Source organism: Triticum dicoccoides, chromosome 2A, assembly GCF_002162155.2.
Source record: "Triticum dicoccoides isolate Atlit2015 ecotype Zavitan chromosome 2A, WEW_v2.0, whole genome shotgun sequence".
In the NCBI taxonomy this organism is placed as follows: Eukaryota; Viridiplantae; Streptophyta; class Magnoliopsida; order Poales; family Poaceae; genus Triticum; species Triticum dicoccoides.
This window is the reverse complement of record NC_041382.1, coordinates 636158585-636180683: the sequence shown is the minus strand read 5'-3', so window position 1 is coordinate 636180683 and position 22099 is coordinate 636158585. Positions and strand designations below refer to the sequence as shown.

Here is a 22099-nt window from a genome sequence, read left to right as displayed (position 1 = left end):
TAGATGCATGCTGGATAGCGGTCGATGTGTGGAGTAATAGTAGTAGATGCAGAATCGTTTCAGTCTACTTGTCTCGGACATGATGCCTATATACATGATCATGCCTAGATATTCTCATAATTATTCGCTTTCCTATCAATTGCTCGACAGTAATTTGTTCACCAACCGCAATACTTGTGCTATCTTGAGAGAAGCCGCTAGTGAAACCTATGGCCCCGGGTCTATCTTCCATCATACTAATCTACCGTTATTTCCATTACTGTTTATTTTGCAATCTTTACTTTCAATCTATATCAAAAATACCAAAAATATTTATCTTATTATTATCATCTCTATGAGATCTCACTCTTGCAAGTGGCCTTGAAGGGATTGACAACCCCTTTATCGCATTGGTTGTGAGGTTCTTATTTGTTTGTGTAGGTATGATGTGACTCGTGCGTGGTCTCCTACTGGATTGATACCTTGGTTCTCAAAAACCAAGGGAAATACTTTCGCTGCTTTCCTGCATCACCCTTTCCTCTTCAAGGGAAAACCAACGCAGTGCTCAAGAGGTAGCAGTTGGTATTCGGCGTAAGTAGCCGCTTTGTCTCGCCCACATGGTGGCCGGTCTGGTTCATCAACGCGGTCATATCTTGACGGTATTGGCTCAAGGGCCTCGTTGTCGAATTTTGGCAGTAGCTGACGCTTCGGATAACTCTTTGTTGGGCGCTCGAGGCCATATTCTTCGCTAGCTAGGACCTGGGTCCATTTGTCATTGCGTGTATCTTGTTCGGCCTGAAGCTGTTGTTGTTTCTTTTTTAGTCTCCTTGCAGTTGTGATGAGCTGTCGCTTGAAGCATTCTTGTTCGAGAGGTTCCTCTGGCACGAGGAAATCATTGTTGCCGAGGCTAACATCCTCCTCGGAGATTGGTAGATAGTTACTATCTTTTGAATCCTCGTTCCCGACCGGATCGTCGGGGTTAACTTGTCCCTCCTCCCATTCATCCTGCTCGGATGCAGGCTTGACCGGGTCTTCAGGATCTTCAGCATCGGCTGGAGTGTTATTATCTCCGGTGATGGTATTGCTTTCTTTTTTCGCGACGCGATTTTCGATGGCGCTGCTAACGCCGATGTTTTGGTGGTGCCTCGACGGGCTTGTCTTTGCTTGTATCCTTCTTGCCGTTGTCTTCATCCTTTTTGGGTGTATCCACCATATACACATAAATATGTGGAGGTGGTCGTCCAACACCAGGTAAAGGGCGGGTCTTGGCCTAGTTTGTCTCTGGCATCGTCGTCCATGCCGTCGATGTCTTCGGAGGCGTAGTCGAGCATGCCGGTTAAGTCTTTGACAGTGGCTACAAAGTGGGTGGTGGGTGGGATGCAAAATTCCCTGTGCTCAGCCCCTAGTTTGGGCTGGACGTGGCTCGGAAGTGATGCTTCTGTAATGGCAAGGGATTGCATTACATCCAAGGCCTCGCTTAAGAGAGAAGGCCGGACGGGGAACCGAGGACCCGTGGGGCTAGGCATGGCGGATTCTACCAGGCTGTGCTCAGTAGACGCAAGCCTTGAGAGTTCGGAGTTGGCATCCAGAGGCGAGTTCGGCTCTCCGATGACAGGGAGAGTCCTGCTTAACTCCAGGTTCGCCGAAGACATAGTTGCCTCTAGGCCTTTGGAAAAGAGCTCCGTAGAAGGAGAGAGTTCGGTGGGTTTCAGACACCCATCTTCAGATGAAGTGATCTTCTCTAGATCTAAGGCTAGGGTAGGGATGATAGTTGGTCTTTGAGCGGTGCCTGATGACGGATCCGATGAATTTCCTTCTTAGAGATGAGGAATAGTGGTCGAGGTCGTGAACCCTTCGAAGATCAAGTCTCCTCAGATATCGGCGATATAATTCAGGCTCCCGAATCTGATCTGATGACCAGGGGCGTAGTTGTCAACCTGTTCAAGGTGACCAACTAAATTGGCACACGGAGCGAAGCCGCCGAACACAAAAAGCTGACAGGGGAGGAAGATTTCCCCGGAAACAGCATTGTTGTTGATAATCGAATGAGCCATCGAACCTTCTGTCGATGACACAGTGGAACTCTCAATGAAAGCACCAATATCGGTGTCAAAACCGGCCGATCTCAGGTAGGGGGTCCCGAACTGTGCGTCTAAGGATCGAAGGTAATAGGGGACACAGTAAACACGATGTTTACCGAGGTTCAGGCCCTCTTAACGGTGGTAAAACCCTACGTCCTTCTTGATTGTATTTGGCGAGTATAGGGGTTACAAGAGTCGATCTACCTCGAGATCATAATGGCTAAACCCTAGATGTCTAGCCTATATGAATTCTGATGATCCCTATGGACTGACCCCTCTAGTTTATATAGACACCGGAGGGGCCTAGGGTTGTACAGAGTCGGTTTACAGACGAAGGAAACTACACATCTGGACGCCAATCTTGCCATCCACGCAAAGGATAGTCCCATCCGGACACGGGGGAAGGCCTTCTACCTTATATCTTCACGGCCCATCAGTCCAGCCCATAACACACAGGCCGGACACCCAAGGACCCCTTAATCCAGGACTCCCTCAGTCGGCCCATTTAATATTTATGGGCCACTTTTTAGTCGGTCCATGTGTAAATATATCACAGGTCGTGGCATCTGTGCCAACGCAGAGCTGACGCGTGGTTCCGTCCGCCAATGAGAATTTTACATGTGGAAAATCGCCATTGGTCGTCACTGTTAGCGGGTTATCGGATCCAAAACCGGACCTGATAGCTTAACGGTGACCCGTTTACGATGGATGCCACATGTCGGTTACCCTTGACGAAATCACTTCGATAACGTGCCATTTATCTTCATGAAAATGGACACTTCCGTGATGATAATTTTGATAATGTCATGGAACACTTCTACGACAGCACAGGTATGACTATCTTCATTCTGTCATAAAATCGTCATGGATGTACATGCATGATAGAAAACGTGACCTACTGTGACAAACACGTATCATCACGGAAGTGTATTTTTTTTTGTAGTGTGCGCAAAAACAGAAACTTTTGCTTCCAGTAAAAGAATTTTGTAAATTCACTGGAACGTGATAAAATTCTGATTTTTGACACATGATTGATATACAAATTTCTTACGTTGTCCTAATTTTTCAGAATTTTTGTAATTATAGAAGCATGGTCATTGTCAAGATCATTACAAACTATTCTGTTTTTAATAGTTTGCTTGTTTTCTAGTTTCCATAGCTTATATTAAGTTATATAAATTGTGGAAATTATAAGTTACAGTAGGAATTGTGTGATAACAATTACGAATCTTGTCTTTGACAGTACCAAAGTGAATGATTTGTCTTTATCATACTAACATATCTCACGAAGTTTTGTTGAGTTTTGTCTGATTGAAGTTTTCAAGTTTTGGGTGAGATATCGATATGAGGAGAATAAGGAGTGACAAGATCCTAATATTTGGGATGTCCAAGGCACCCCCAAGGTAATATTCAAGGAAGATCCAAGCAACTAAGCTTGGGAATGCCCTAGAAGGCATCCCCTCTTTCGTCTTCAACATTATCGGTAACCTCACTTGGAGCTATATTTTTATTCGTCACATGATATGAGTTTTGCTTGTAGCATCATTTTATTTTATTTGTAGTTTCTTGCTGCTATTTAGAATAATGTTTTGTATCTTTTACTTCAATAAAAATTTCAAGTATAGCCTTTACCATGCTTATTTTGCAAGTCTATATGTTGTTGTTTTGAAAACAGGATTTTTTCTGTCATTGTCTGAATTTTGAAAAATGTCAGAAAGTGATAAAATCTTGAAATTTTTACATAGTAAGATGTGTTAAATTTTCTATAATGTGGTAATTTTCAGAATTTTTGGAGTTAAAGAAGTATGAATCTTCTTACATCCTTTACACATTGTTTTGTTTAGACTGATTGCTATTATGATTGCATTGCTTGCATATGTTTGCTTGTTTAATGATTCTATTTGAGGACATGAGAATTAAATATGCAGAGCCATTTAGTATGCAATGTTAAATAATAATTTTAGTGATTTTCTATGGTAGAGAATGTTAAGTTTATTGCATTGATTTATACTAACTTATCTCATGAGTTTTTGTTGAGTTTTCTGTGGATGAAGTTTTTTAAGATTTAGGGAAATCGTGATATAAAAGGAATTAAGGAGACATAAAAGCTCAGGCTTGGGGATGACCAAGGCATCCCAAGATAATATTTCAAGAAGTCTCAAGCATCTAAGCTTGGGGATGCCCCGGTAGGCATCCCACCTTTCTTCATCAACAATTATTGGTTAGTATCGGTTGAGCCTAAGTTTTTGCTTCTTCACATGATGTGTGCTATCCTTTGAATGTCATTTTATTTTATTTTACCTTTTGTTTTAATAAAATACTTAGATATGAAATTTTTAAATGTGAGAGTCCTCAAATAGCTACCTATTTACTTAACTACTCACTTGATCTTCACTTATATCTTTTTGGAGTAGTTGTCGAACACTCTCATGCTTCACTTATATTATTTTGAGAGTTTATAATAGTGATGACAATTTGCACAAGCTATGAAATTGGAACTGATATGATGAATATCCAAGAAGGGTATAATAAAAACTTTCATCTAGATCACTTGATATGATAAGTTTGATTCCTTGCAATAGTTTTGAGATATGGAGAGAGTAATATGTGAGTCATGTTGGTGAGTAATTGTGCTTTAGTAGGAATATTGGTGTTAAGGTTTGTGATTCCCTATGCAAGTACAAAAGTAAATGGTTATGCAATGAAGTTATATCCTACTTGTGGTGCATTATTCGGTGCTAGTTATGTTTAATGCTCGTTTATGATCGTTTTTGTTTCTTGGTTGGTCGCTGCTCAATCTATTTGCTAGCCTACATTTGTACTAAGTCAGAATACTACTTGTGCATCCAAATTCCTTAAACCAAGTTGTGCCATATGAGTCCACCATACCTACCTATATGTAGTATTTCTGTGTCGTTCCAAGTAAATTTGTATGTGCCAACTATAATTTTTGAAATGATTTTCCTTTTTGTGTGCTTGTACTGCTCATGAAGTGGCAGGGGTGGACAATATTTTTCCATGCTAGATGTGTTATTCTCAAGATGAGTGTTTATTCACTTGTCATTACACAAGAGTGTGGCGGTAATAGGGATGCTCAGTCCTGAAATGAAAAAGACATTTACTTTATATTGTGAAATAATATTCCTTGGAAAGTGTTGGTATGGAAGGCACCCATGGATACGGCTAGCCATGGATTGTGAAAGAATGGTGGAAAAAGGAATAAACTTTATTTTATGTTTGGGAACCGCCTATCATGTATCCAGCATGGAAAGTATTGGGAATTCTCGGTCATTTTCGTTGACAGGAACAACATGCCTCTCAAAACAATTTTATATCTTGATTTAAGCTTTGAGCTCTGGCACCTCTAAAAATCTCTGCTTCCCTCTGCGAAGGGCCTATCTATTTACTTTGTGAAATTTTTATTTTTATTGAGTCTCCATGTTCTCTTATAAAGCACCAACTAGAAAACACTATTGTCATACTTGTGCATTGGGCATAGTTAATATTCGAGTGTGTTTCATGAATGGATCAATGATTGAACATAATGGGCTAGGGATAGCTTTCTTTAGCGTTGATATTTTGGAAGACATGGTTGCTTGTTAGTATGCTTGAGTATTGATGTCTTCATGTCAAATTATAGACTATTGCTTTGAATCATTCAAGTCCAAATGTCCATGCTACAAAAGAAAAGAGTATATGATGAATATGATAGGTAGCATTCCACAACAAAAAATCTGTTTTCAATTGCTACTTTATAATGATGAGTTTTATGAGAAAGACTTACTATTATGATGTAAGGAAAAGTGATTGAAATTATCATTTATCAAACTTATGCACTATGCTAGTATTCACATTTCATAAATTATTTCTTTTATCATTTACCTACTCAAGGACGATTAGGAATTAAGCTTGGGGATGCTCATAAATCTCCAATGTATCTATAACTTATGAAGTATTCATGCCATGTTTACAAGAATTTTATATGGTTTTGCTATGATTTGCATGGAACTAACTCGGACTGACGTTGTTTTTAGCAGAACTCCCGTGGTGGTGTTTTTTGTGCAGAAATGAAAGTTCTCCAAACGCAACAAAACATTTTGACGATTTTTTGGAACAAAAGAAGCACTAGAAGCTTCGTGGGAGGGACAGAAGAGACATGAGATGGAGACAACCCACCAGGGCGGCCCACCCCCTCCGGCACGCCCTGGTGTCTTGTGGGCCCCTCGTGTCCCATCTTCGCGTGAAACCGACGCCAAAAAGTCCTATAAATACAGAAACTCCCAGAAATAACTCTAGATCGGAAGTTCCGCGGCCGCAAGCCTCTGTAGCCATGAAAAACTAATCTAGACCCTGTTCCGGCACCCTGCCGGAGGGGGAAATCATCACCAATGGCCATATTCATCATCTCGGTGGCCACCATGATGAGGAGGGAGTAGTCCACCCTCCGGGCTGAGGGTTTGTACAAGTAGCTATGTGTTTAATCTCTCTCTCGTGTTCTTCATTTGGCACGATCTCGATGTATCACGGGCTTTGTTAATATAGTTGGATTATATGTTGTTTTCCCCTCTCTATCTTGTTGTGATGAATTGAGTTTTTCCTTTGAGATTTTGTTATTATCGGATTGAATACTTTTATAGATTTGGGAGCACTTGATGTATGTATTGCTATTAATACCCATGGTGACAATGGCGTATCATATTGATTCACTTGATATGTTTTTTGGCACTCAACTCGTGGATTCCCGAGGTGACATTGGGGGAATATATGCATAGGGGTTGATGCACGTTATCGTCCTTGTTTCTCCGGTACAAATCTTGGGGCACTCTTTGAAGTTCTTTGTGTTGGATTGAGTATTATGAATCTGAAATTGTTTGATGCATATCGCATAATCAACTCACGGATACTCGCGGTGACATTGGAGCATCTAGATGACATTAGAGTTGGTTGATTTGTATCATATGGTATTATTTTAGTATGAACTCTTAGATAGATCGGTCAGAAAGGATAACTTGGTGTTATTTTAGTACGAACTCTTGGATAGATCGATCGAAAAGGATAACTTTGAGGTGGTTTCGTACCCTACAAACAATTTCGTCTTATGTTCTCCGCTAGATAAGAACTTTAGAGTGATTTTTCATCGCACATTGAGGAATGGTTATATGATCCAATTATATTAGCATTGTTGAGAGATTGCACTAGCGAAAGTACATACCCTAGGCCTCATTTTCAAGCATTGCAATACCGTTTGTTCTCCGTTTTATCAATTGCTACCTTGCTGTTTTTTATTGTTACCATTACAAAAATCAATATCCACTATCATTACTACACTTGTATCACCATCCACTACTGCAGGATGCTGCTAACGCGACACTACGATCAGAGACCCTTCGATAAACTGTGTGCGATGCAATAATCGCAAACGGTGCTGTATGAAAACCGTCAGAAATGTATAAAATGTTTGCGATGACGGATGCATCAAACAAGGTTCAGGTTTTAGTTGCGTGTGCGATGAAGGGCATAAGGTTCAGTTCAATTAACTGTTTGCGATGAGGAGGAACAAAAGAAACGGGCAGCCAGATGAAGGCGTGTGCGATACACAGCATACCGTTCACTCGGATGAACTGTTTGTGATTAGGCAACACAAAAGAAACGGTCAGCCAGATCAAGGTGTGTGTGATTGAGGGCATACACTTCAGAAGGATTAACTATTTACGATTAGGCAACAGAACAGAAACGGGTCAGCCAGATCAAAGTGCCTGTGATTGATGGCATACACTTCACATGGATGAACCATTTTGCGATTAGCCACAACAAACTGAAACAGTTAGATAGATCAATGTGTGTGCGCTAGACGAGCACACACATTCTAATTAAAAGAACCGTGCACGATGGCGCTGACATTGCCTATTGCGGTGCACCCTATGGTGCAAATGCCACGTACGCGGTCGAGAAGGCATACGTGCCCATGTTACGACTTCCAGGAATAGTGCCACACTTCTAATCGTCAATAAATTTTGAGCATGCGTCCCGTCACATTCCAAATTGCAAACCTGTTCACACCGATCAAAACCTAAACAGTTTCCCACTTAGGAGCATATTACTATGCGATTATAAATACTACTACTCCAATATGACTGCACATTCCTCCTCAACTCCTCATCCACAAAAAGTCAAAAACAAACAAGTCATTCATCATCGTTCCCTTGCGTCCGCCATGGCTAGCGTGAGTTCTGGGTCGAGAGATTGCCACCAGGAAGAGGCGAGCCTGGAAGCGGGAGCACGAGAGCTGTCCCGCCTCGCCGCGAAAGCAGCCAACATGTCCCGCTGCATGACTGTAGCAGCAAAGAGGCCCCGCGGCGCCGCCGAAGCAGCACGGAGGACCCGCCGCGCCGTCGATGCAGCAGACTGGTCCGGCCATGCTGCGGAAGCAGAAGAGATGTCCCGCCACACTGCGAATGCAGCAGAGATGTCCTCCCACGCCGCGACGGCCTGGGAAATTGCCTTGCAGGCAGGCGAGGACTCTTACAGGGGCATGTGTGCCCTCGTCCTTAGGCAGATGGATCAGATCTCCAGGTGGGCGAGGTTGCATGATGACCTGCAAGCCTCATTTGAACAGTCTACCGACGTCATCCGACAACTAAATGAGAGCAATGCGAAGCTTCCGGCCGAGCGCGACCTGCTGAGGGTGAAGATCGTCGGAAGTGCGGAGGAGCAAGAGCAGACCACTGCCCTGTTGAAGAGGACCGGCGTCATCGTTGCGAAACTTATGAACGAGAATGCCATGTTGCGAATCGAGCACAGAAGGCTGGTGGAGGAATCTGTGGATGCTCTCAACCAGCATCTCGAGGACAAGAAAGAGCTCGTCGCCGCCCGCCGCGGAGACTAGTGCCTACTGTGGCTTCCTTCTTCTTTTGCCCTTATGTATATCAGGCATTACCGCATGTGGCTTTTTTAATTATGCTTATAAATATGTAAGACAATTATTATCCAATGTCATCGTCCTTATATTCATCATGCTTGCTATAAGTCACAGTCGATGCTATATAGGTCCGTCAGATCTTACATCAAGATCCGTGCAAAACTTTCTTTTCAGATTTTTATTTTTCTCTCTTAAATCTCAGTCCAGTGAGACATATAGCCACGCCGTAGAACAGGTACTCGGGCACCATTAGTGGAGACGTTGGGAGGGAGGTGCGCGGCGGGTAGTGCTCAAAAGGGCTCTCCTCCTGATGAGCACGCGCAGGGGTCTGATCGCATGCCTCCCATACTCAAATAGCTACCCCTCACGACACCTCCTAGCCAAAAAAAGGGATGCGTGGCCACATGTAATTGGTAAGTCGAATGCCCATGGTTTCAATAATACTTGCATTTCCGATTTGTAACGTGACAACACTTGTTCTGAAATGACTTTGTTGATTGTTAATGTGTGCGTCTTTCGCAAATCGAACAGAAAAATTACCACAATATGTTGGTGCTACCTCATGAGACCATGCCAAGTTTCATGATTTTTAGGCGTGTTTTGGAATTACAGGAATAAAAAATGAAGTTTCTCAATCTTTCCGGCCGAGCCACGACGCCCAAATGTTTAAATTTCACTCTCATCTCTTGCATGGGACCTAGAAATTCACCCAAGGACACACATGTGATTTTTCAAACAACTTTGATGCATTGGAGCATGTGCTTGAAGTTCAAATTTGATTATGCACATTAAATGCCCAGAAACTCAATTAATGTATAAAAAGGCCAAACGAATCCGGAATAATTCCAAAATTTAGCACGGTACTTCTATTTGGTCTAATCTGGCTGTGTAGAAAAATTAAGGCGGAAGAAGGCAATGTACATATGTTGTTTCGCACACGGAGGTGACATGTTCCCTCTCGGAACCACGGGCCTTCTTGAGGGAAGCTCCGGTTTGCAAGAAGTTTACACCAAAGCTTGTCCCAATTCGGCCAAAAAAATTACCACAACATGTTGGTGCCATGTCACGACACCATGCCAAGTTTCATGATTTTCAGGCATCTTTTGAAATTACAGGAATTAAAAAACCAAGTTTCTCAATCTTTCCGGCCGAGCCATGACGCCAAGATGTTTGAATTTCACTCCAATCTCTTGCATGGGACCTAGAAATTCACCCAAGGACACACATGTGATTTTTGAAACAACTTTGGTGCACTGGAGCCTGTGCTTGTAGTTTAAATTTGAATTATGCACATTAAATGCGTAGAAAATCAATTAACGTATAAAAAAGGCGAAATAAGCCCGGAATAATTCCAAAATTTAGCACAGTACTTCTAATTGGTCTAATCTGGATGTGTAAAAAAATTAAGGCGGAAGAAGGCAGTGTACGTATGTCGTTTCGCACACGGAGGTGACACATTCCCTCTCGGAACCATGAGCCTTCTTGAGGGAAGCTCCGGTTTGCAAGAAGCTTAGACCAAAGCATGTCCCAATTCGGCCAAAAAAATACCGCAGCATGTTCGTGCCATGTCATGAAACCATGCCAAGTTTCATGATTTTCAGGCGTGTTTTGAAATTATAGGAATTAAAAAACCAAGTTTCTCAATCTTTTTGGCCAAGCCACGATACCCAGATGTTTGAATTTCACTCCCATCTCTTGCATGGAACCTAGAAATTCACCCAAGGACACACATGTGATTTTTGAAACAGCTTTGGTGCACTGGAGCACGTGCTTGTAGTTCAAATTTGAATTATATACATTAAATGCGGAGAAACTCAATTAATGTATAAAAAAGGCCAAACAAACACGGAATAATTCCAAAATTTATCATGATACTTTTATTTGGTCCAATCTGACCGTGTAAAAAAGTTAAGGCAGGAGAAGGCAATGTACGTATGTCGTTTCGCACGCGAGGGTGACACGTTCCCTCTCAAAACCAGGAGCCTTCTTGAGGAAAGCTCCAGTTTGCAAGAAGCTTACACCAAAGCTTGTCCCAATTCGGCCAAAAAAATTACTGCAGCATGTTGGTGCCATGTCATGAAACCATGCCAAGTTTCATGATTTTCAGCCGTGTTTTTAATTTACAGGAATTAAAAAACCAAATTTCTCAATCATTCCGGCCGAGCCATGACACCCAGATGTTTGAATTTTATTCCCATTTCTTGCATGGGACCTATAAATTCACCCAAAGACACACATGTGATTTTTCAGCAAACTTTGGTGCATTGGAGCATGTGCTTGTAGTTCAAATTTGAATTATGCACATTAAATGCCCAGAAACTCAATTAATGCATAAAAATACCAAACGAACCCGGAATATTTCCAAATTTAAACACGGCACTCATGTACTAGTTGCATGTTCACTGTACGTAAATGTTCTAGCAATTCAAACACCATCCTTTCCCTCTGTAACACCATTTTGTCTTTCAAAACATAATGAAAAAAGCAGGTATATCATAAACAGTTTACTAGAAAGAATCGTGTGGGATGCGATATAAAATATCTTGGCGCACCGTCTTGTCTGGCTTACGTAGGAAGCTTCGTCGTATACAGTCCACCACCCTCGCTTGAACCACACTTGCGCGCCAGTTTCTCGCGGCACTGAGCGAAATTGTTTTGCCACCGCGGAAATATCTATCTCCCCGCCCCCTCCCTCCTACCAAAAGCCACATTTCCACTATTCCTCCTTGCTTTCCAAGTTCAAACCTTCATTGCTGCTTACTGGCAGCTCAGCCTCCTCGCCGGCGACCCTTCTTCTTGAAGCTTCGCCTCCTCGCCAGCTACTCTTCTTCTTGCAGCGCCGCCTCCTCGTCGGCGACCCTTCTTCTTGTAGCGCCGCCTTCTCGCTGGCGACCCTTCTTCTTATTGCGCGGCCTCCTCGCCGCCGACCCTTCTTCTTGTTGCGCGGCCTTGTCGATATGGTCAGGTAATCCACACCCCGCCCACACCATCCTCCTCCTTTCCCGTCCCACATGCCCCGACTGATGGAGTGAAACCTTCCATCGAAATGACTGCCCCCTCCTCTAATTAAGCGCCGCACACAGCCATTTTACACGCAGTATAACGTGGAGCTGAGTAGCATGCAGTCGCACGCGTGAACGAGGTCGCTGTGATTGACATGTGTGTCAACCGCCAGATCTTGGAGGAGCACCTCATCTTCGAGGCCACTGTCGACACCGCCGTGCGGTTGTCTACTTTAAAATACAGTTCGTGATGTTTTCTCGAGGCCACAGCCAGTGCCTTCTAGTGATTTGTCATCTGTAATGTTAATATGCAATCTGATGTTCAGTTAACATTTTGGTCCTCTGAAATGTAATGTTCAGTTAACACTTTGGTCCAACAATTGCTGCATTTCGTAGTACTGTTCTCAATCATTCTTTGTTTTGTTAATTGTCTTATCTTCTAGTACATGTTTCTATTCTGCAATGTCGTGCTCAGTTAACTTTTTTGGTTCATTTGGTCTGCTATCCATTTCTATTTGGTTTCGTTCTACAATTTGATTTTCATTTGCTGTGGGTACAATTTTGTATTGTTATGCATGTGACACCAATCGAATTTGGCTGTACTCAATACATATTCTACTGGTAGTATGCAACTCTCAGTCAACCTGATCAAGATCTTCCTTATGTGTGTTGCAGGGAAACAATGGGAGACACTGCTGTTTACCATTGAGGTTTGTTCAAGCAGGGTCCTTTGGCTAATAGAACATTATTGTGCAGTTGCAGGAATCATTCTAATATTTAGGTTTCTTACAATTTGGTCTTGCACATGCAGGTCCTGCTATCAGAGGCTTAGACCCACTGTTCGACCCATTTTGCATATGGGGAAATGAGATGTCCATGAATATCAGTCAAATCAAGAAACTCAGAAAGATTGTTAGGATGAAGAAACTTGCGATGAATAACAGCAAGATCTTTGTTTGCACAATGAAGAAGACATCATTCAACTATAGGATGGTACCAACTCTTTTACCTTGTTTTTACCCCTTGCACCATTTCAAAATTTACAACAGCGATTTATGCATAGCTTTGTTTTCAGTACTTTTCAAAGCAGTTCACCGATAATTACCTCTCAAACCACCTGCATGGTCAAGAGGCGAGGAAGGTATTCATTCAACACCCACGATACAATATTGAAGTCTTGCTAAAGAGGATGAAGGTTGGGCAGGCAATTATCCATAGCCATTGGCCTAAAGTTGCAAGGATATTCAACATCACTGAAGGCTCAATATTTGCCTTCCGCTTCTGCAGTTTCCCAGATGAGATTCATCTGTCTATTTACCGTGTATGATGCTACTTTCCAAAGGTTTTTGATGCTGCATGTGAAACTTGGTGCTGTTGTGTAATGGCGTAACTGAGTGCCGAAGCTATCTGATGTAATTCGATTATGAAACCCTGGTTGGTTTTATACGGATATGAAATATCTGGCGTGTTTTATAAGAAATATCAGTTTGATTAGTACATGGATTATCAATAATAGGCTAATTACCCTGCTTATTGGGGTTTTCTATTGCAAACGGTTACTCGAACAGCACCGTGGGCGATGAACTCAAACAACCCGCACGGTTTCTAGAAAGTAGGCGTGTTCGATCAACTAATAATCATACACGGCTTCCGGCAGCGAACTGTTTGCGTTAGGCCACCTTGCACAAACGTTTCCACACGAAGAACTGTGTGGGATGTACATACCTACGAAAATGTTTTTCTGGGATTCACTGTGTGGGATGTACATACCTACGGAAATGATTTCTAAGATTCACCGTGTGGGATGTACATACCTATGAAAATGATTTCTGGGATTCACCGTGTGGGATGTACATACCTACGGAAATGATTTATGGGATTCGCCGTGTGGGATGTACATACCTATGGAAATGATTGGGTTTCGATGCCTCGCCCGATCGCACACGACCCCAGCCTGGGTCCCAGGAGGGTCTATCCCCGACGATTTCTGGGTCGTGTGGGAAGGACACCCTATCACACACACTCACTTGGCGACGGTTCCAAATGCCGCCGCAGAAAGGGGTTTTAAACCGTGTTTTAGGACGTCATTGTACTAGTGATCTCTTCGCCGAACTAGTGCACTTATACAATTTACCATTGTATTTGGTTTGATGGGGACACAAGAGACTTTTTATTATTTGGTTACAGGGTTGTTTGAGAGAGATCATCTTCATCCTACACCTCCCACAGATTGATAAACCTCGGGTCATCCACTCGAGAGAAATTTGCTACTCTCCTACAAAACTCTACAATTGGAGGCCCAACACGAGTCTACAAGAACAAGTTATGTAGTAGACATTGCAAGGGGGGGCACAAGCTTGCAGGCCCCCCATAGGGCGCGCCCTGTGAGCTCGTGGCCATCCCGTGGCCCTTCTGGCCTCCTCCTGAAGCTTCAAGGGTGTTTGTGGTCCAAGAAAAATCATCAAAAAGATTCATTCTGTTTGGACTCCGTTTGGTATTGATTTCCTGTAAAGGCAAAAATAAGGTAAAAACAGCAACTGGCACTGGGCACTAGGTTAATAGGTTAGTCCCAAAAATGATATAAGACAACATAATAATGCATATAAAATATCCAAGATAGATAATATAATAGCATGGAACAATAAAAAATTATAGATACGTTGGAGACATATTAGTTGGCTCTCTATTGGTTTGGGAATATTTGAGAATTTATGGAGTTAGAATTAGGTTAAACGGAGTTGTATGGGACCCACAAGCTCAGGGGGCGTGCCCCCCTAGGGCGCGTCGGGTGAGTTTGTTGCTCTCCCGAGATCTTATGGCCTCCCGCTGAACGTTCTAGTGTCCCTTCTGGTCCATAAAAAATCACTATAAATTTTCATCGTGTTTGGATTTCGTTTGATTCTGATTTTTTGAAAAGCCAAAAAAAGCAAAAAAACAACAACTCACACTGGACACTGAGTTAATAGGTTAGTCACAAAAAATGATATAAAATTGCATATGAAGTATTTAAGATTGGTAATATAATAGTATGAACCAATAATATATATATATATAGACACACACACACACACACATTGAAGACGTATCACAAGGGTTGTCTGTGTCCCGTTGTCCTCGTAGTTAGAGGTCGGCAATGAGGTTGTCATATAGCTTGATGCGTACGACCAACCATCGGTCTCCTAGTCGATCTGGTCATGAAGGCGCTCAGTGAGGTCTGCTGGTATGTGGCTTCCCGGGGCCCGGGCGAGTGCGACAGTCTTCAAGTTGGTGGCGAAGATGCCATGGTTGATGATGGATGTGCCAAAATGATCAGGAGGCACATGCGGGATTGTCATCGTCATTGATGACGAAGTCCATGACGCCGGCGTAGAGCGTGCGAACAGGTGCGTCGGTGGGTTGATGTTGACCCGACCCGCCCCATCGACGATGAAGGTGAGGGATCCAAAGGTGAGGCTCTCCCCTAGTGGGAGCCCGCCGGAGGCTGGGGAAGATCCAATCTAAGATTGGTCTCCAACTGACGCGGCCCGTGCCTGGCACACTAACTGACAGTGCAAAAAATTGTCAAATCCTTCGGTAGCGGTCCTAGTGTAGCTGGAAGTCTCGGAACGGAGGTCGCACGGGGAATTTACACAGGTTCGGGACTCCGAAAAGTAATACCCTATATCCTGCTCATGTTTGTTATTTATGGTTAAGGCATACCTCGTGCGAGGGGTTACAAGAGCATATATGAGATTTCTACCAAGAGTTGTTCCTACCGGAGTAGATGGGAATGAGAGGTCCCTAGCCTCCCTTAGTTATATAAACGGTAGAGGCTAGGGTTTTATAGAGGAGGAGATGCGATCTAGGGTAGCCGCTGCCATAGCTAGAGGTTAAGTTGGTCGCCAGGAGCTTATCCTCCTCTTCGGGCTCCCATCTATTGCTAGGACTTGTGGGCCCTCTGACAGGTATTCTGTCGGGCTACCCTCGGACAGCCACCCCCATGTATGACACCGTCACAAGGAAGTTAAGAGGCTCTTTGGTAAAAGGGATGTTTCTATTATTCATGCATGTAGGAATTAGAATGTTGTTAGTCATGCTCTTGTTGCTTTCGGTTGTACGGAAGGCTGGACGCTGTGTGGTTGTGCTTTGGACCCGCAGATGTTCCTCTACTTCGTAGGAACAAACTTGTCATTCGTTGAGCAATGAAATCCCTTTTAACCATGCAAAAAAAGAGAATGGATTCTTCATTTGATAAAATTGCTAGTGGTCGAGTCATAATATTTTTGTTGTCAGGAACATGACTTCACCTATTTATTTGGTTATAATTCCACTGGGAGATACATGCATTGTTTTTATCAATGTTCTAACCATGAACAAAATATACAATGACCATATATCACTTTGCTATTATTATCATATAAATAGTATTGTCATTACCTGTTTCTTTCGTATGGTACATTTGACCGAGACTAATATCTCATTACATGACGTGTTTTGGTGTGCGAATAATCCTAACCTCCAAGATTTCATGAAATGTGTTTCATACGTGTATTGGAGGCCGGAGTTTTGAAAAATGTTTGGCTAGGTCTCAGTCAATCACGATTTAACCAAATCTCAGTCAAGTGGCATGACATATATGAAAAGAAAATGCTAAAATGAAAATTTCGCGCGAGCCTTCATGCAAGATCTCATGTGTATAGCATCGACCGAGACATAAATTCTAGCTCCACTCAGATTTAGGGGGTGTTTGTTTCCAGGGATTTTTCTGTGTAGGGGCTATAAAAAGTCACTCTTAGAGACTTTTTTTACCAAACGGAGGGGGGGGAGTCTTTTTTGGGACTTTTCCAACAATGCCCCTCCATGCATTTATTGGCCCGCCACCCCATGATGTTGTTTGATTGTTATTTCTCTATATACTAGGACAACATGATCATTTAATAATCTCTAGGAAGGGACTAGGGACTTTTTAGTCTCTGGAAACAAACAAGGAGGGACTTTTTAGGGACTAGAGACTTTTTAGTTGGGACTAGAAAAAGTCTTAGGCTGGTCATAGTGGGGAGTAACTTAGACTACTGTCATATGCATGACACTAGTCTAAGTTACTACCCCCATAGTGCAAAGTATCGTAGTAGTAGTGTCATAGTTTGTTTCATTTATTGTCTTATAGACTCATTTTACCTCGGGAAGCGCTATGTTACAGTAACATATTAGGCTGGTCGTAATGGTAGTATCATAGCTAGTATCATGCATGCCAACTAGGCAATTTTGATGATGTGTCATAACATTAAATGAAAAAAAAGAGGGTGTAGTATCATATCATGATACCGTATCATATTAAATGCGATGCTACTTTGTGTCATGCATGACAATAAATAGAGTACTACATGATACTAATATATGATACTATGCATTAGGAAGGTAGTATCATATACTAGTATCATATGCATGATACTAGTATATGATACTCCCCATTACAATCAGCCTTATGTTACTCCAAGCACCTTTCTTTTCATTAAATACTTGCCACATAAGCAAAATTGTCTTGAGATGTGTTAAGTTACTACGTAAGTTACCCCACTATGGCTAGCCTTAGGACTTATGAACCAAACAGGGCCTTAGCAACACTGTTTCGGAAAATTATGAGTTGCTCCAAACCCAACTGAAGTGTCAAGTGTGCGCTCCACCATTGTTCATCAGCCAACCAGGCGCCGTTGGATGGTTTCCCAAAGCGGCATGTTTCGCTCCCCTGTCCAGCTGTCCCTGTGGCGTCTCTTCGCTTTCGCGGAGTACTCCACTGTGTCACGAGCGAGCCTCCAATTAATTGCCTGCGTTCCCACTTAGCTTATGCGTCTCTTCGCATTCACGGCCTAGAGGCTTAGAGTACCAACCCAGTCCCAAAAACCCCAACCATGCCGCGGCCACGCGCTCCGGCTTCCGCCGCCGACTTGGTCGCCGCCAAGCTCGCCGCCCAAGGAATCAGCGCCCATCAGGTTGACCCCGACTACCTCAGCCACCTCCAGCACCTCCACCCCAACGGCGATTCCTCCGCCGACTTGGTCGCCGCCAGGCTCGCCGCCCAAGGAATCAGCGCCCATCAGGTCGACCCCGACTACCTCAGCCACCTCCAGCACCTCCACCCCGACGGCGATTCCTCCGCCGACTTGGTCGCCGCCAAGCTCGCCGCCCAAGGAATCAGCGCCTATCAGGTCGACCCCGACTACCTCAGCCACCTCCAGCACCTTCACCCCGGCGGCCATTCCTCCGCCCTCGAGCGCCCTGCCCGCGGCCGTCCCGGCACCCCTCCCCGCGCAAACAAGTGCGAGCAGCCCGAGGATGGCGAAGCCCGAAGCGCCCCCCTCCCCTCCCCAGCCCCGGAAGGAGGCGACCGCCCGGTGGAGGAGACGAAACTCCCCGCGGAGATCCCTGGGAACGAAACCGCGGACATGGATGAGCACTACAGCACATTCTGGAGGCACACGCGGGTGGTTGACGACATGCTGGTGTTCGAGATGGACGGCGAGGTTCTCAGCTACGGACAGGTGGACAGGGCTGCTGGGACAGACAAGAAGGATGGGGAGGAAGCGGCTGCCCGGGCTGCTTCAGGGGAGAACGGCGGCGGCGTTAGGAAGGAGAAGGGGAAGGGGAAGAGGAAGGTGGGCAGGCCTGCGCTGAAGGCTCGTGTGCACGATTCCCCTCCGCATTGGCAAAAGGTAAAATCGTTTCCATTTCCCCCCTTCAGTTAAATGCTGCCGCCTGCCTAAAGCAGAGTAAACGCATGTTGCATACACCTGTGCGAACAGGGCCGGAAGGAGAAGAAAGGAGCAAAAAATGGTGGTAAGAAGATCAAAGTGATGGAGGAAGAAGAAGATCAAGGTAGAGGAGTTAAAAATCGTGCTCAGAAGAACAAGTCTCGTATGCGCGATTATTCCCCTGCGCATCGGCAGAAGGTAAAATCGTGTGCATTTCCCCTCTGCAGTTAAATGCTACCGCGTGCCTAAAGCAGAGTAAGCTCATGTTACACACTTGTGCTAACGGTCGAACAGAGTAAGGGAGAGAAGGACGGAGGAGAAAATGGTGCTGAGAAGATCAAGGAGGAGGAGGAAGAGGAGAAGGTGCCAGTGATTAGCACGGGTAGGCCTCCGCTGAACGCTCGTGTTCTCGATTCCCCTGCGCATTGGCAACAGGTAAAGAAAAAATCGTCTCCATTTCCCCTCTCCTCCAGTTAAATACTGCCTACTGCCTAAAGCAGAGTAAGCCCATGGCATACCTGTGCGAACAGGGTTGGAAGGAGAAGAAGGGGGTGAAAAATGGTGCTAAGAAGATCAAGTTGGAGGATGATGAAGAGAAGCCGTCGAGGGGCCTGCCTGTGAAAACACTGAATACTGTGAACAGAGAAAGGAATTCAAGACATGATGCTGAGCCTCACGTTGCTTCGGTGAGGATTTGATTTCCTATGCCTTTTATTTTTGTCCCCAGTCTGCACTGTTGGTTAATAGTATAGTAAAAAGAGCAAATATGTGTTCAGCAGTGAGGAATAAATTTTCTGTGGTTTATACTTGTGGTCGTCGGCAGATACGCGACATAAGAGTCTATCGACATGCTAGAACAGTATTATGTCTTGTACCAATGTGCCTAGTTGATGTTGATGTTGATGCTTCCTATAGCATGCCTGAAAACTACAATGCTGCATTTTGCATCACATTAGTTCTGAATAAATTAATGTGGTGTATAGTACTTGTTAAATATGGAGGGGCATTCATTGCATCTGTAACCATTCAATTTGAGCCGATATGATCAACTGTAGTTCCTCCAACTTACCTGTTTGAGAAAATGCCAGTTCGCTCGCCTTATTTCTTGATTGAAATGACATGCTGTTTACAAAATTATGGTGGTACAGTGTCCTGGGGGGCAATACATGGCACTTCCTGATTATGACTTAATAAACTATTTAATGCACACCTCTCTTTAACATTCAGAACACACTTATTTTAGAGTGAATTCAATTATTTTTGTTTGTCTCCTTTGGCTCTACTTGTATTTTTTTTCTTGCATATATACACGCATTACAACCCTCTCCTAATATAAAAAAAGTACAGAAATTGGCATCAATGATCTGTTCAATAATGTTTTCGTTTGCTGCCTTTAGTGCAATTACGGCCCGTTATTATACCTCAAGCAAGTGGCCTAGGGAGGGAGGATTGGCATGAGCCATGGCATGCTTTGATCTGCCTCGAATAAATATCACGCAACCAGGTCTGTGCTAATTTGGATGGAGCAAAATAACATGCAACCAAGCTCAAGGAAGACTGCACGCTTGGTTTCATCACCTTTTTCTGTTTAGTGATCCAACAGGGGATCACTCTAGTATCCAAGTGAACATTCTGAGTTCATGGTGCTTTGCTTCTTTCAGCACACTTTGACTACACAAATACGGCAAATTGAATTTTTGAGACAAATCAAATATAGAGTTGTATTTCTTATGGAATTCTAAAACATGTTACATGTCTGTTTCTGACCAATCTGGACTTTTATAACATATAGTTGTGTGTGTGGTTTCCTTTTTCTTCTCTCAAAGTTTCAAGTAATGTTTGGCGATGCATCCATTTATGAGCGGATATCTCTACTACTTAAAACGAACATAAGGTTCCCATTTCACCTTTCTTTCGTCTAACCTTCCATATATACGTCCCACTCTTTCCTTATCCTCTTTGATTTTTTCCTCCCATATTTGATTTTTCTCTCATCCATTCAATTGTCTCATGTTTATTGTCTTACCAAAATAAACACATATTTTGTTGGCAAGTCATTAAATTCTTACCAAATAAGTGTTTAACAATAAAATGGCAGATAAATTATGGCGATTGCATACAAAGATTTGGTAAGATTTTAGCGTATCAATATAATAATATACGTGGATTCTCAAAAACAATAATACAATAATAGACGTGCAATCAGGGGCTAATCTACTAGAATGTTTATACTCCCGTTGCAACGCACGGGCAATTGTCTAGTACATATTAAAGACAGGATAGTTATCCGTTGACTACGGAAATCTGGACATATACCACCACCAGATATCCACAACATTTCTCTCATGTTAGGCTTCAGCTCAAGTTTGGGTAGCCTAGCCCAGGTCAATTTGGGGATAGCAAAAAGGAAAGAAAGTATGACGATGGTAGAGATGAGCACAGTAACATTAAGATTGACAAAATAAAGGAAAATTATCCACTTACCATATTATGCATGGCAGGTTTGCTCAGAAAGCCTATATGATCCAGTTAAAAATCTTTAGGTTTGAACTGATCATTCAAATATTTTGTTAGATTTTTCCTTATTATAAAAGTTTTTTAAACTATATTTCTCATATTCTACATACTCGTGAGTCGTGATAAGTTCATTTTTTCACAGGGCTTAGATGGTGTTGTATGGCCTACACATATGATGGAGAGGCCAGATTCAGAATTCAAGGAAAGGTTGATCCGTGTTCTCCGCAAACCATTTAGCCAGGGAGAATACGATATGCTGCTTGGCAATGCTAGAATTCGCCTTCCGGCAACAAAGAAAAGGCAGACGCGCAGCGGTGTGAAGTACTACGACTCTACACATGAAAGGGTGCAATCATATTTTGATTGTCACCCAGGTATGCTTGCTTTCATATTATGTGCATACTTTTTTTTGGTTCTTTGGATTTTTGTTACGTAATATTTTCCTTCTTGCTTTCATTGTTGAAGTATTTTCTGACAATTATTTCAATCACCTGGCTGAAGTAACTTTATGCATTGCATAGGATCAGAATCGCTTTTCCATGCTTACCGAACAGTCTGTCTTGTTATTTATTACACACTTGTGGTTGTCTTTGCTTGCAATTGTCATTTTCCTTTTGAACATTGTACCATTGCGCTTTTTCCGTGATTTGGCTTATACGGTTGTTAAATCTATGCCCAGAATAGCTTGCTGACGTTTTGCTTGAATCTATGGTGGACATACACTTTCTATAGATACACTTTAAACCCCTGTAAGCCTAGCTTAATTAGCAGGACTTCAAAACAAAAAGGGCTGTGGCATTTTCATAATTTTGTTGCACAAATTGTCATGTAATGCTTATTGTCTTCTTTGAGAAAATGCAAAGCTTGCATCTC

General features: G+C 43.1%; 1 protein-coding gene across 2 annotated transcripts in view; it reads left to right on the top strand.

The window, feature by feature from the left end:
- The first annotated feature begins 17823 nt into the window (after window positions 1-17823).
- LOC119355908 (ABC transporter F family member 4-like) overlaps window positions 17824-22099 on the top strand; it is a 10425-nt gene continuing 6149 nt past the window's right edge. Inside the window, exons 1-5 of one of the 2 annotated variants that reach the window (XM_037622791.1) lie at window positions 17824-18670; window positions 18761-18907; window positions 19004-19144; window positions 19240-19395; window positions 21369-22078. In XM_037622791.1, coding sequence (XP_037478688.1) covers window positions 17870-18670; window positions 18761-18907; window positions 19004-19144; window positions 19240-19395; window positions 21369-21662 — 1539 coding nt within the window. In that variant the 5' untranslated portion in view covers window positions 17824-17869 and the 3' untranslated portion in view covers window positions 21663-22078. Of the gene's footprint in view, window positions 18671-18760; window positions 18908-19003; window positions 19145-19239; window positions 19396-21368; window positions 22079-22099 lie in introns of those variants that run through there. The other variant, XM_037622790.1, reaches the window with a different exon arrangement.